Source organism: Pleurodeles waltl, chromosome 9 (genome assembly GCF_031143425.1).
Source record: "Pleurodeles waltl isolate 20211129_DDA chromosome 9, aPleWal1.hap1.20221129, whole genome shotgun sequence".
NCBI classification, from domain to species: Eukaryota; Metazoa; Chordata; class Amphibia; order Caudata; family Salamandridae; genus Pleurodeles; species Pleurodeles waltl.
In genome coordinates, this window is record NC_090448.1 from 1,172,072,251 (window position 1) to 1,172,086,814 (window position 14,564).

General features: G+C 44.0%; 1 protein-coding gene across 2 annotated transcripts in view; it reads left to right on the top strand.

Moving 5' to 3' along the window:
* G2E3 (G2/M-phase specific E3 ubiquitin protein ligase) overlaps positions 1 to 14,564 on the top strand; it is a 245,406-nt gene that overhangs the window by 135,808 nt on the left and 95,034 nt on the right. For both annotated transcript variants that reach the window (XM_069209054.1, XM_069209055.1), the window contains one exon: positions 4,631 to 4,761. In XM_069209054.1, coding sequence (XP_069065155.1) covers positions 4,631 to 4,761 — 131 coding nt within the window. The remainder of the gene's footprint in view (positions 1 to 4,630; positions 4,762 to 14,564) is intronic.

Genomic DNA, 14,564 nt, shown 5'->3' on the forward strand with positions numbered 1-14,564 from the left:
CTCCAGCTTCCAAGACAGTGTGGGATTGACTCAGTCACCCACAAACTGTAGCGCTGCCGCCCCTAATCCACCAGTCTCGTTCTGATAACGGGAGTCCTACAACATGGTGCCACCGGCATTGGTGTGGCACTAATTATGCAGATCCCCTGAGCATCTCACTCTTACTCTCTAAGGGTACCCTAAGTACCACTATACAGCGATATCTGACGTCTTAGGAAAATTCCTCAGCTGAATAGGGAGCACCTATCTAGCGTGTAGGTTGTTAAAGCTTGAACCTTAAAAGGATGACCTCATTGGTGTTCCCAAGATGGATTCCTATTTTTTTAATATTTCACAACCAATATTTGAGAGAATTGTAGACAGCCTGTCACACAGTTCATTTTAGCTAATGGATTAACAAAAGAACAGCAAGATGGGTTTTATGGTGCCCGTCCACATATAATAAAACCCATTACGTTCGGTCCTTCAAACAATGACGGGCCAACATTGTCCACATATACACCACATCCCGATGAGCAGTCTCTGCCAGTAGCTGAAGTATGGACATTCTACAATGAGCTAGCAGCAATGTATAGACGATTAATATAATTCATAATGCAGACTTTAAACACCGCCACAGCGGGGGCTGCTCTAGCTATAAATCAGTTGGCCCCTACAGGGATAAATCCATAAACTGTCCATTCAAAAATGAGAGAAGTGCCCACTGAGCGGGAGAAGATTCCGTTCTTACAATGCTCTTGCCATTAGTGAGGATTGTGCCACTTGGGGCACAGTGTTTGCCGCAGTATGTACCATTACATATGGTATGCCAACACTTGCAAATTTACCAGAAGTGTTTAAACAAATTCAGAATGAACATGGGGCAGGTCTGGCCCTGAACCTGGGGATGAAACGGATGCTCAATTTTGGCAGTGTCCTTAATTTTAAGGAATATTAAAGGGGAAGCAGCAGCATTGGCAATTCGCTAGTGGCTCTGAGAAGTCCCTCAGTGGGACAAGGAGCGCGAGCCGACAATGAATTTCTGAAATTTATAATAGTATAGATCGGGATTACTTGGCAGCCAGACCAACTAAACCTCAAATTCAAAGTACTTCCACCAAGAAGGGCACCAAGCAAGCGCAAGAGGGAAAAAAGAAGAAAAAAAACCACACTGGGAAAAACAAAAATAAAATAGATAGAACACAGAGGAGAATGTCTGCCAGAAGAGACCTCAGTAAAGACATGCAACCTTAGAAATAGGGAAACCTTAAAAACAAATTAAATATCAATATACTGATAGTCGCTAATCTTGTTCCTGCCAGGACACACCGGATAAACGGAGTGACAGAGGAGCACGGTCAGAACATCAAAACTACTATGTGAAGCCGTCAAAGGACTCTCGGTGCTCCTGACTGTCACAAAAAAGGAAGAGAAACTTCCACAGCAAAAGCCCCAGTTTAAAAAGAAAAAGGAATTTCAATCAAGAATTCTTCTCATACTGAGAACAGGTCGTGGGCAGTGACTCTGCTAGACAGTGTGGCAGAGGTCACGGTCACCAGAGTCTTATAAATGTTCTGGATGGGACAGTGGTCAGGTGTCTCCCCACCCAACAGGGTACACGGATTAAGCATACGGATTAAGCATACAGATTACTGAGGGAGACATAGAACTCACTATTAAAATCTCCTGGGAAAGGTTAACAAGAAATTGATAATTCATTGGCAGAAACATATTTGCCACCTAAATTTGTCTGCACGCTCCCACAAGTGGAAGGTGTCAATTTGCCTCTCTCAGTCCTAGTTCTGAACATAGTAAAGGAAGCTTACCCTCCCGATTAGGCTTTGGCTCAGGCTCCGGCGCAGTAGTGCAACCAAGTAGGGTAGGATAGAGATTCTCCCTACCATGTAATACCAGTATGATCTGCTCCACAGATCCACCCACAATATCCTATTAAACAGAAAGCTAAAGCACCCGTGAGAGGTTCTCGCACATCTTTGTACCAGAGAGTCCGAGAACTCTGTGTGTTTCTGTAATGAACAACCTGTTGTTCCCTGTAGCAAAACATGACCATTCATATAGAATAGTCTTAGATTAGACATTTAAACAGTCATACATGCACCTTTGCAATCCAAAATGCACACCAAACACTTATCAACAATATAGTGTGGGAAAAAATACAAAACAATCTTGGACATTTCCAATGTTTTTTGTTTTTGTTTTTTTCAGCCAAAATCTATCGTCGGAAAGCAGAGATCTGAGCTCATTCAGTGCGTCAGGCTCTCAGCAGCATGTTTGTAGTGTATGCCAGGGGTTTAAGAACAGCCCAGGGGTATTTTTTGCCCATGTAACATCAATATTATAGGATAATGATCCAGAGGCTCTTATGTCGATGACATTTACGTAACAGATGACCACATTGCACATTTGCCCGGGGTGGATCGCACTGTTTTAAGATTCGCTGCGGAAGGCTACAAGTTTCACTTTGAAAAAAAACAAAATTGCTTTTCTTAGTTTCCTGTTAGGATATGAATCATCTGATGAAGGCAAAAGCCTAGCCCTACACTTCCTAAAAAAGTGCACTCAACGTCAACCTCCAAACACCATCAAGAAACTATAGTCAGTACTTGGTTTTTAATTTTGGCAGAACATACATTCCTGATTATGCACAACGCATAAAACCACTTTAATTTAATTTGTCCAAGAAAAAGAAGCAAGAGACACAAAGCGGAACACAAGGCAAAGAGATGCTCAGTAGCAAAAGCTTCACTGAATCAAGGACTCTCACCAGGCTGTTCACTGATCCCTACAATTTTCAAAATATATTTGCTACTTTTTGCCACATTAATGCGCTCCTGTAGTTTCACAATCTTATCCTGTGCTTCTCAAGCTGAGTTTTGTCATTACCAAAGCCAGCTTCCAGGCATGCATGAGGTGTAACCTAGATGTTCTTAATCTGCTTTAAACTTAACTTGTACAGGAGAAAAGTACTCCTTGGCAGGCCCACTATTTTCTCCCTGTGAATGGTCTATGACCGCTACTAGAGCTCCTCACATTCCTGTCCATCTGGCAAGAAATGTAGGTATTATGCTAAACAATGAGCTTTCCATGGCACAAGTATGTCTGGTTACAGTAATCTGCTTCACTGTTCTGAAAATGATAATGATTTCAGTTTAACATTGAAATCTCATAAGCCTGTTCATGGTCTAATCTTTAACAAGATGGATTACTGCAAGTCACTTTGCCTTGGCTTACCTTTAAGAGAAATTGCAGAAGTTCAAAGAACTCAGAACATGTTGGCCAGATTAATACTTGATCTGGTCAGTCATATTCATATATCCACTTTCCTTTGTGAACTGCATTGGCTCATAATGGAAAGGACCACTGGCAAATCTTTGCTTAGTCCACAGATCATAAATGAAAACAGCCCCAAATGTTTTTTGAAAAATATCCGTCCATATCGACCCAATAGGCTGCATCACTCAAATTCTGCTACTTAACTGTGCTGTGTCCTCACCGCACCAGCTGAGTCGGTCATGTCTTCGCATACCTTGCTCCCAAAAAAAAAATGGGACCAACTCCCAACGCTCATCCTTTTGGAAACCAGCCATCTTCTCTTCAGGACTGGTTTTTCCTCCTTTTGAGACTTCTTTAGTTTAATAAATCAACTTAGTACACCGGAACCCCTTTTATGGGCTACAGTGCCCTTTGCAAATTGCTTAGCTAGACATCAGGCACCATACGGTCTTTGAAAGATTGGTTAAAATAACTGAGGTTGCTAAGAGTACTGACAAACATCTAACTCTAGATAGGAGACTGAACTTGTAAACTGGGTTCAAGGAAAGAACTAGGCCAGGGCATAACAGAAAAAAAAATGGACAGACTACTGTAGAGTGCAAGATTCACAAATAAACCCCATCCCAAGAATCAAGGATTAAAATCATGACCTGTCAGAATTTTACACCTAACATATTAACTAAAATATACAAAGGGGCATTTAACATATGCCAACACATTTGGGGGGTCATGCCAAAGCTCGCAGCTGACTGGAAGAAAATTCTATCTGCAATAAAAGATGGCAGAATTTCCAATCCCAGCTTAACCAAAAACAATGGTTGCAGGTATGAAGCCAATGAAGTGAGAGAAAATTGCAACCAGAGACTGGGCATGAATACCTCAGTTGCTCTTAACTGCAATGATGATTGCACATTGGTAGAAACAAGCAGCCCCTGATTGAACGCATGGTTCCTCAAATTTTGGGGCATTATGGAAAGATTAGGTAGACACTTGATCAAATATAGAGATGAGTTCCTGTCAGGGTGGCCACCAGTACTAGGTAACATAGTCCTGCACTACTGCGAAAGAAAATGCCCCCCTGATTGACAGCTTTTCGTTTGTTTGACTGGTGGGTTAGTTGCTAAAGTGTATTTAGTGTTAATAAATGGACCAAACTAGGGGGAGGGAAGTAGAAGTTCCTGTGAAAGTTTGAGAAATATATGGAGGAGCATTCTAATGTGATCACATTATTTGAAGCCTTCAATAAAAAGTAATTGGAAAACAAAGGAACATATTACACCAAACCTGTGCTTTTGAACTGGTGCTGCAGCTTTTTGGAGATTTACAGTATTTTGTCCTTTTTCTGTTTCTTTTGTAGTAGTAAGTGGGAGATTGTGCGCTGTCAGTGCTGTGGCTCGCGTGGGACTCATCTGGCCTGCTCCTCCATGCAGATCTGGGAAGAGCAGACTTGGGAATGTGCGGAGTGCAAGAATATCATAAACCGATCAGGTAAAATGTGTCTAATTTTCCTTGTTTCTGGTATCTGCTATTAGTGGAATAGTTACATGTATCACCTTCCATTGACCTCTTGGGAAACCTGGACCTAAATGTTTAACACCCGATTTATTATAAAATGTTGAATCCTTCTCTGTCCCAGCCTGTAATTACCACTCAAACATTGTGTTGCTCAACTCTAAGTAGTTAGTAAAACTATACTATTGTAGTTTAAAAAAGGAGCTATCCAGCCCTGCATGGCATTCCCCAACTTGAAGGTCAAAGTGGGATCAACTTTCTGTAGGTTTCAATATTTATGTAAAAAAATACATATATATTTAGCCCTATAATTCAGTCTGCAGATTTATAACTAAACAGTTTTAGCTTTCCTATTTTTCAGGGCCTTTTCACCCTCGTCGTTGTCCAAGGTGCCTAGTCTGACAATATTAGAAACCCTGTTTGACTGCTTTATAATCGCCTTTTCATTAACCGCAGCAAGAATGATGTTTGTTTTCCTTCATTTTCTGTTACTGGTACAACCAGTCCTTGCATCAGATTCCTGGAGTGTCCACGTTGGCAGTTTGCAGCATGGATGTTGTTCCCACCCCCTCAATATAAATCAGCATGGAGAAAACTCTGGCATGTCCTGATAGAAGCCCAGGGGATTGTTTAGGGAAAATGTCCCCTGCGGTAATTGATACCCGGTTTTCATCTTATCTAGTTGTTGTGGCCAAGGGAAGGAGCACCACACAACTGGAATGCCTGCTAGGGATGGAAACCCACGCCGAAGAACCTGTTGCATTGTCTGGTCGAGTTCTGGGCTTGGTGGAACATAGGATTGTTTCAGTTTTTTTGTTAGTGTGGTGGGGCAGGCTTACAGATCAGAGTTCAAGCCCATATCTTTACCAGGCGGTTAACAAGTGCAGTTTACTCAGTAATTTGGGAGGGACTGTGGTTTAATAGTTGTAGCAGCCGCACTGGGGACTAATGCTGAGCTCCACTGGATGCCCCATTTTTACTGACAAAGCCCATCCTTCTTCCTGCTCTGCGATAGATCCTAGCTCAAGGTTGACACAGAAGATTGAGAGGCAAAACGTCAGCATGTCTTAAAGCTCTTACTTAAAGCACATTAGTTTGATTGCCTGGATCTATATTTTTTAGGGGAAGAGAGCAGTGCTGCATGGTAAAGTATCAGTCCTGCCCCAGGTCCTTCATGGGTGAGAGCTTGCACTAGAGTTTCTGATGAAATCTTACAGTTCCTTTGGGGCATAGCCATTACTGGCTGGTCATATTTACAGGCCTATTTGCAGTGAGCGTTTCCTTTTTAGAGTCTCCACATGCTCACCTCAATCATTTGGTGGTGAAACTGCCACCTTGATACTTGTGTTCTAAGCAAACAGTTTATTTTCTCAGGGCAGAGCACCAAATGTGAGGTTGAGGCATCAGACCAGGTCTTTCCTTAAACTGTGTGTTGAAAGCCAGGTAGGGCACTTCATTTTGTAGTGAATTCCAGAGATGGAATTATAGGAAGGAGCAGCAACAAGCAAGAAATGAGTAGACTTCAGTCCGACTGTCGCTACCCTTACAGAGCACCATGTACGGAGTTGACTGTTGCATGTATCCCACCTTGTGTGTACCCAAGCACTCACGTGTGTGCACACCTACTCGCAGGTGGAGAAAGGGGTTTCAGGTACGACCTACTACCAGAATGCAATCCACACATTGGGGTTCAGGTAAAAAGGCCTGCACCTCACTACTAGAATCCCTGGTCACCGACTGTCAGCGTCTTAGCCTCTGCATTCGGATTGTAGTCATAGATGTTAAAATTGGGTGGTTCTCAAAACCCTTAAGAGCCACATACATGTACCATGTGGATCACTCATGTGACTTGTGCTAAATCTCTTGCACAAGAAAACATATAAAGTCTGTCAGAGCTGTAACCTAGCAGACACTCCATTTTATTTAGGCTGTCCTGTTCTCCGTGCTTGTTTTTTGCATTTCAGGGGTGTTTTCAGTTTTTCAAAGTTTTTGAAATCTGTGCTACCAATGTTTTTTCAGCTACCTAACTCCAAAACATGATAAAAGTGTTTTCCATTTATTACAACGCATGCTGTTTTTACAGTGATTGTTATAAAGCACATTTAGTTTAAAGGGGAAGTAATGCAGGGTATGTAGAACCTTCTCTTTGGCAGTGTGTTCAGTGGACTTCTAGTAGACTGTTTTAAAAATAAAAATCTGGTGTATTGCACTGACTGAAATCTCATTAGCCTCTTCTGCATCTCTTTATCTCATACTCTCAGGACTGTCTGGTTTACAGGGCTATCTATAGAAGTGCTATATTCATGTTTCATTACAGTTTCCTGGATACATTTAGGGGTCATTCACCTAACCCTAACTTACTGCAACGGCACAATACATTGTGAAACCTTTAAAGTTTAGCATTACACTAGATTCATTTGTAGCCCTACATTCTAAGGCACATGAAACTTGATGCTTTAAGCATGCACACAATTGCTTTACTGCAATTTGTGCCCGGACTACATTAAGGTTATGTTCCCACTGTGTGGACACTAATTCGGCTTGACCTACTAACAGATCACATTGTATTCTGAGAATTCTGGTTCAAAAACCCCAGCAGTAAAGTGTATTTGGGTAAAAAGCCAATATTAGCTGAAGATATAACACACATCGGCAACCCTTGTAACTATGCGTTTTGGTGGTACGTGGAAAGCCTTTTCACCAGTCTTTCATGTGCTTGCAGACAGCACTCTTGTAGGAAGTCGGCTCTGTATGTACTATTTCAAAGTAAGAAATAGTGTGCACAGAGTCCAAGGGTTCCCCTTAGAGGAAAGATAGTGGCAAAAAGAGATAATTCTAATGCTCTATTTTGTGGTAGTGTGGTCGAGCAGTAGGCTTAGCAGAGGGTAGTGTTAAGCATTTTTTGTACACACAGGCAATAAATGAGGAACACACACTCAAAGGCTTACTCCAGGCCAATAGGTTTTTATATAGAAAAATATATTTTCTTTATTTTAAGAACCCCAGGTTCAAGATTCACAAGTAATACTTCAAATGAAAGGTATTTCACTCAGGTATTCTAGGAACTTTGAATAATCACAATAGCATGTACAGTTTTGACAAAAATGGCAAGCTATTTTAAAGTGGACACAGTGCACAAATCAACAGTTCCTGGGGGAGGTAAGTAAATGTTAAGTTCACAGGTAAGTAAAACACTTACAGGGTTCAAAGTTGGGTCCAAGGTAGCCCACAGTTGGGGGTTCAAGACACCCCAAAGTTACCACACCAGCAGCTCAGGGCCAGTCAGGTGCAGAGGTCAAAGTGGTGCCCAAAACACATAGGCTTCAATGGAATCAGGGGTGCCCCGGTTCCAGTCTGCCAGCAGGTAAGTACCTGCGTCCTCGGAGGGCAGACCAGGGTTTTTTTGTAGGGCACCGGGGGGGACACAAGCAGGCACAGAGTACACCCTCAGCGGCACAGGGGTGGGCGGGTGCAGAATGCAAACAGGTGATGGGTTTCGTTTTGAAAACAATGGGGAGACCCGGGGGTCTCTTCAACGATGCAGGCAGGCACAGGGGGGGGGGGGCTCCTCGGGGTAGCCACCACCTGGCCCAGGGGGTTCGGTTCCTTCAGGTCCTGGGGGCTGTCCTGACTGGTGGGTGGCGACTCCTTGTTTTTCTCATCTCCCCTGGACTTGCCGCCGAAAGTGGGGGCTGTGTCCAGGGGGCGGGCATCTCCACTAGCTGGAGTGCCCTGGGGCATTGTAACACAAAGCCTGAGCCTTTGAGGCTCACTGCTAGGTGTTACAGTTCCTGCAGGGGGGAGGTGTGAAGCATCTCCACCCAGAGCAGGCTTTGTTTCTGGCCTCAGAGGGCACAAAGGCCCTCATCCAAAGGGGGTCAGAAACTCATCTCTCAGCAGCAGGCTGGCACAGACCGGTCAGTCCTGCACTGAACAATTGGGTAAAATACAGGGGGCGTCTCTAAGATGCCCTCTGTGTGCATTTTGTAATAAATCCAACACTGGCATCAGCGTGGGTTTATTATTGATACCAAACTTCCCAGTATTCAGTGTAGCCATTAAGGAGCTGTGGAGTTCATTTTTGACACACTCCCAGACCATATACTTAATATGGCCACACTGTACTTACAATGTCTAAGAATGGACTTAGACACTGTAGGGCAGAGGTCTTCAAACTGGGGGGTGGCCCCCCCTAGGGGGGCCTCAAGTGATCCCAGGGGGGGCGCCAAACTCTGGCCAACAGAAATATTATACAGATAACAGCCCTTTGTTTTAAGCAGAATCATGTAATTGCAGTTTTAAAAAGGTAACAGTACTTAACTGCAATGTTTAAAAAGGTTTAGGCATATTTAAACATTGCCATCTTCCTAAAATAATTGTGAAAAATTGATGGGGGCCCAAAGATTTTTATTTTTAAACTGGGGGGGGGGGACGGCATTAAAACGTTTGAAGACCACTGCTGTAGGGGCATATTGCTCATGCAGCTATGCCCTCACCTGTGGTATAGTGCACCCTGCCTTAGGGCTGTAAGGCCTGTTAGAGGGGTGACTTACCTACGCCACAGGCAGTATTTTGTGTGCATGGCACCCTGAGGGGGATGCCATGTCGACTTTGCCTTTTTCTCCCCACCAACACACACAATCTGCAATGGCAGTGTGCATGTGTTAGGTGAGGGGTACCTTAGGGTGGCACAACATATGCTGCAGCCCTTAGGGACCTTCCCTGGTCCCAGGGCCCTTGGTACCACTGGTACCTTTTACAAGGGACTTATCTGTGTGCCAATTGTGGAAACAATGGTACATTTTAGGTGAAAAAACTCTGGTGCTGGGGCCTGGTTAGCAGGGTCCCAGCACACTTCAGTCAAGTCAGCATCAGGCAAAAAGTGGGCGGTAACTGCAACAAGGAGCCATTTCCTTACAACTCTTTTCCGAGATACCTTTCACTACAGCTTGCTTTGAATTTTTAATTTGTTTTGCCAGGTTACCTGCTGTCAATACTGACTTGTTAAAAATGTGGGCTGATGTGTCAAAGTATTTTTCCATTCTGTATCTGTGGGTAAATGAGAAAGTACATATTGGCAAGATTCTTATGAGCCGACCATTTCACCAATCCGTGCAAGAAATACAAAAAAAGCCACAAGATCAAATATGATTTTTAAAATTCCCTGATTCGCTATAGTGTATAGAATAGTTGTATCAGGTCCAGAACATGCCTCTAAAACCTGCACCATTAATCTAAGCACACAAGTGGATGAAACAAAAAGAAGAAACAACAATATTTTAGTGACATCCCTAAATAACGAAACTCAAGCACAATCTCAGAATAATCTTTTATGCTGCTTCCTTATATAACAAAATTACATTGTTTGCCCCTTCGGAAAGAGAAAAAACTAATTCCCTCTCTCTTTCCTTTCTTTGAATGGCATTTTAGTCCAGCCTTTCCTGACGCCATACACCCTCCCTGGAAGCTTCCAAGCGTGGTCGCCATCTTCAGAGTCTGTTTTTCCACCGTTGGGTCTAAAGGCATCGCTGAAGGCTATTCAAGCATCGAAAACAAGAAAATGTTGTCAAAAGTTCATCAATAAATCAGAGGAGAAAACCTCAGACTCTGAGACAATAAGGGTCCACACACCAGGGAACACTGGAGAAAGTCCAGACAGGGGACCTACTGTTGCCTGTGACATGGAAAATGCACTGTTTCGCTTGTGCCCCAGGTGCCACCACAAGTTTGCACAGAAGGATAGCCACCAGGTGTGTAACCTCTGCCTCCCATTAGATCACCGAAGTGACAACTGCAATGCCTGTGAAGTGTTTAAACCAAAGACTCTGAAGGTGAAAGAGAAACGGAGGCAGGCACATCATACCGTAAAGGGCTGGAAAAAAACACGGTTACAGAGAGACCTGGTGTTGTCAAGTGATACGGAGGATAGTATCGCAGAGTCACCAAGGGTCCACACACCAGGGAACACCAGGGAATGTCCGAACAGAGAAACCCCTGCTCCCCGTGACATGGAAAATGCACTGTTTCGCTTGTGCCCCAGGTGCCACCACAGGTTTGCACAGAAGGATAGTCACCAGGTGTGTAACCTCTGCCTCCCATTAGATCACCAAAGTGACGACTGCAACGCCTGTGCAGTCTTTAAACCAAAGACTCTGAAGGTGAGAGAGAAACAGAGGCAGGCACATCATGCCATACAGGTCCGGAAAAAAACTCTGTTGCCGAGAGACCTGGTGTTGAACGAGGAGGATAATATTGCAGTCTCACCAAGGGTCCACACACCAGGGAACACCCGGGAATGTACTAACAGTGAACCCTCTGCTCCCCATGTCATGGAAAATGCACTGTTTCGCTTGTGCCCCAGGTGCCACCACAGGTTTGCACAGAAGGATAGTCACCAGGTGTGTAACCTCTGCCTCCCATTAGATCACCAAAGTGACGACTGCAACGCCTGTGCAGTGTTTAAACCAAAGACTCTGAAGGTGAGAGAGAAACAGAGGCAGGCACATCATGCCGTAAAGGTCCGGAAAAAAACTCTCTTGCCGAGAGACCTGGTGTTGTTGAACGACGAGGAGGAGGATAATATTGCAGAGTCACCAAGGATCCACACACCAGGGAACACCAAGAAATGTCCGAACAGAGAACCCCCTGCTCCCCGTGGCATGAAAAAAACACTGTTTCGCTTGTGCCCCAGGTGCCACCACAAGTTTGCACAGAAGGATACACACCAGGTGTGTAACCTCTGCCTCCCAGTTGAGCACCGAAGCGATGACTGCAACGCATGTGCAGTGTTTAAACCAAAGACTCTGAAGGTGAGAGAGATACAGAGGCAGGCACATCATGCCATGCAGGACCAAAAAGAAACTCCAATGCAGAAAGACTTTGGGTTCTCATGCGAAGAGGAGGAAAATATCGCCGAGGAGGCCAAAGGAGAGGGCTCAAATGTTGAGACGAGGGTCATCGACGTTCAAAAGGAACAGCGAAAACGGAAGGAGAATATACCTCAGGTAACGCTGAAAAAGCATGTGGGAAGTGAGTATCATTCATCAGACTCTGAATCAGTTAAAGCTGCCTCTGTGTTTAAGATTTCGTCGACCAAGTGTAAGCAGAAGCCAAAAGAACCCCTGTGGTCCCATTCGAAGGACACTGCAGGCAGCACAACTTTGGCGACGGCTATGGTGTCGAAAGACGACCAGAGCTGGGAAAAGACTAATCAGACAAGCGACACCTCAACAACGGAAGGCTTAATGTTGAAAAGAAAGTCATCGCCATTGCTCGAAGCCGAAGATTGTTGGGCCAAAATCAAACGCAAGAAGAAGCACCTTGGCGTAGAGATGTCTGCAATTCTTCAGAAGAAGAAAGAGTTTGACACCTCTTTTAAGATGTACAGAATCCCACCGAAAGCCTTGACTGAACAGACAGGAGGAACAAAGGACATAAAAGAACTCGAACCTCCAGCAACACCAGAATCTCTGGAGGAGAAGGTACAATACATCTTCCTTGCAGAGGAAGACCTAGAGTCACAAGGCATGTTCCAGGACTCAGAAGGGTTTGAGTACTTCGAGACACAGTGGCAAGACCTCAAAACAGACTACTCAGAAGACACTTATCTATCAAGGCCTTCACCCCCAGATGACATCGGCATATACAATCAGCTAATCAAAAGGGCTGCTGATAAGTACAATGTACAGCTGGAGGAAGAAAAGGCACAGTCATGCTTTTTACTTGAGACCTTATTACCATCTCAAAGCAAAACCCAATATCTCCCTATGTTGCCAAGCATACTGGACCAAGGTAGAGAGGCTTTCAAAGAACCGGCGGCATGCAGGTATGTAGCACTAAGGGCTGAAAAGAAATATAAGCATTCCTCGAAGGACCCGGCTTACATCAGAGGCACAGTACTAGCAGACTCTATCATTGCAGCAACAGCAAGCAAGTCAGCAAATATTCCCACATCAGGCCCTCCTCCAGACAAGGAGAGCAAGAAAATGGACTTAGTGGGAAGAAAGTTTGAAAGGGGAGCTGCTATGCAGTGGCGTATTGCCAACTCTAATGCACTGCTAAACAGGTATGCCTATCAACATTGGGAAGAGATGGCAGAGCTCATAAGACATCTCCCTGAGCAATATCAGAAGAGAGCAGCATCCCTCACAGAGGAGGGAAAAAATATTGCAAATACCTGTCTGCAGTCAGCTTTAGATGCTGCGGATACAGCAAGCAGACAAATGATGATGGGAACCACCCTAAGAAGACACTCTTGGTTAAGGGTGTCTGGTTTCAAGAGCGAGGTCCAGGCTAATATAATAAACACTCCGTTTAATGGGGAACAACTCTTTGGAAGTGAGGTGGATGAAACACTACAGCAACTAAAAAAGGATAATGAAACCTCCCAATCCATGGGGGCATTGCAGTTCAGGGGAAACCTAGGAAAAGAATCCATGCCTACCAGACCTGTAGGGAGAGAGAGTTTCCAAAGCACAACCTTGCATCAACGGATGCAGAATTCCAGCACAAACAGAGGTGCAACAGTGGCAGTATCAAGCTACACCACTGCAACCCTTTGAAGGGCAAGCAAGAGGGAGACCACAGTTCCAGAGAGGAGTGGCAATTCCAGAAAAGTGACTCTACATGAGGGCCTCCTCTCACACCCCTGTGGGAGGGAGGATAAGAGACTTCCAAGAGTGGGAGAAAATAACAGACAAATGGATACTACACATGAAAAAATGTGGCTTTTACATAGAACTTATCAAGGACCTTAAGTAAGGGAGCCTAAAGAAAGAGGTTCACACAAAGGAAGTAAATCAGATTGTTACATAAACTACAAGAATTACTTCAAAAGGGATCAATAGAGTGCTTGAAGAGATCAACCAGGGAAGCTACTCAACATACTTCCTAATACCAAAAAAGATCTTTGTCCAATTCTACATCTCAGATTCCTAAACAAATTCCTAATGATATAGAAATTTAAAATGACAACTCTGTAGATCATATCACAATTGCAACATTTTTTATGGCGACAATAGATTTAAGCAATACTTACCTTCATATCCCAATGAACCGCAAGCACAAATACTTGCATTTTATGGTAAATTGGCAGCATGATCCATTCAAAGTGCTAGCAGTGGCTGCACATTTAAGATGACAGTCTACTTCATGTTTACCCTTGTTTGGATGATTGGCAGGTAAAGAGTATAGCAACAAAAACGCAAAGAACAAACACCGTTATGTCAACGTTATGAAATCTGGAATTTCCTCTAAATTAAGTGAAAGTCACACACCGAAAAACAAGAAAAGCAGTTTCTTGGAGCAAGAATCAGTTTGATAGAGGGGAAGTATACCCTTGCGAGGAAAGAATATTTTTGCTGCAAAATACTCACCAGTACGGGAAGGATCATTCTCAGACAGTGACAACTGTGCAGTAAAGGGTGGGTGAACTGCATTCTGCTTACCGCTCCGACCACACGCGACGCTACATATGCGACCGATCCAGAAACGGATCCTAAATTAATGGTCACAGGGAGCTGGGAAAGATCTAGTGGTTGTCACGCAGAAGGTACAGGAAGAAATGAAGTGGCGTAACAAGACAAATCTAACAATTGGTAGACCAGTCTAAAAACTCCCAAGGTAACCACTATTACCAGTGCCTCGCATATGGGTTGGGGAGCTCACATGGGGAGACTAGAGTACAGAGGAATTTGGGGAGAACTGGAAGCGGTACACAATCAATATACTGAAGCTAAAAACAGTGTTCCTAGCCTAAACACCTTCCAGAAAGAGCTGTG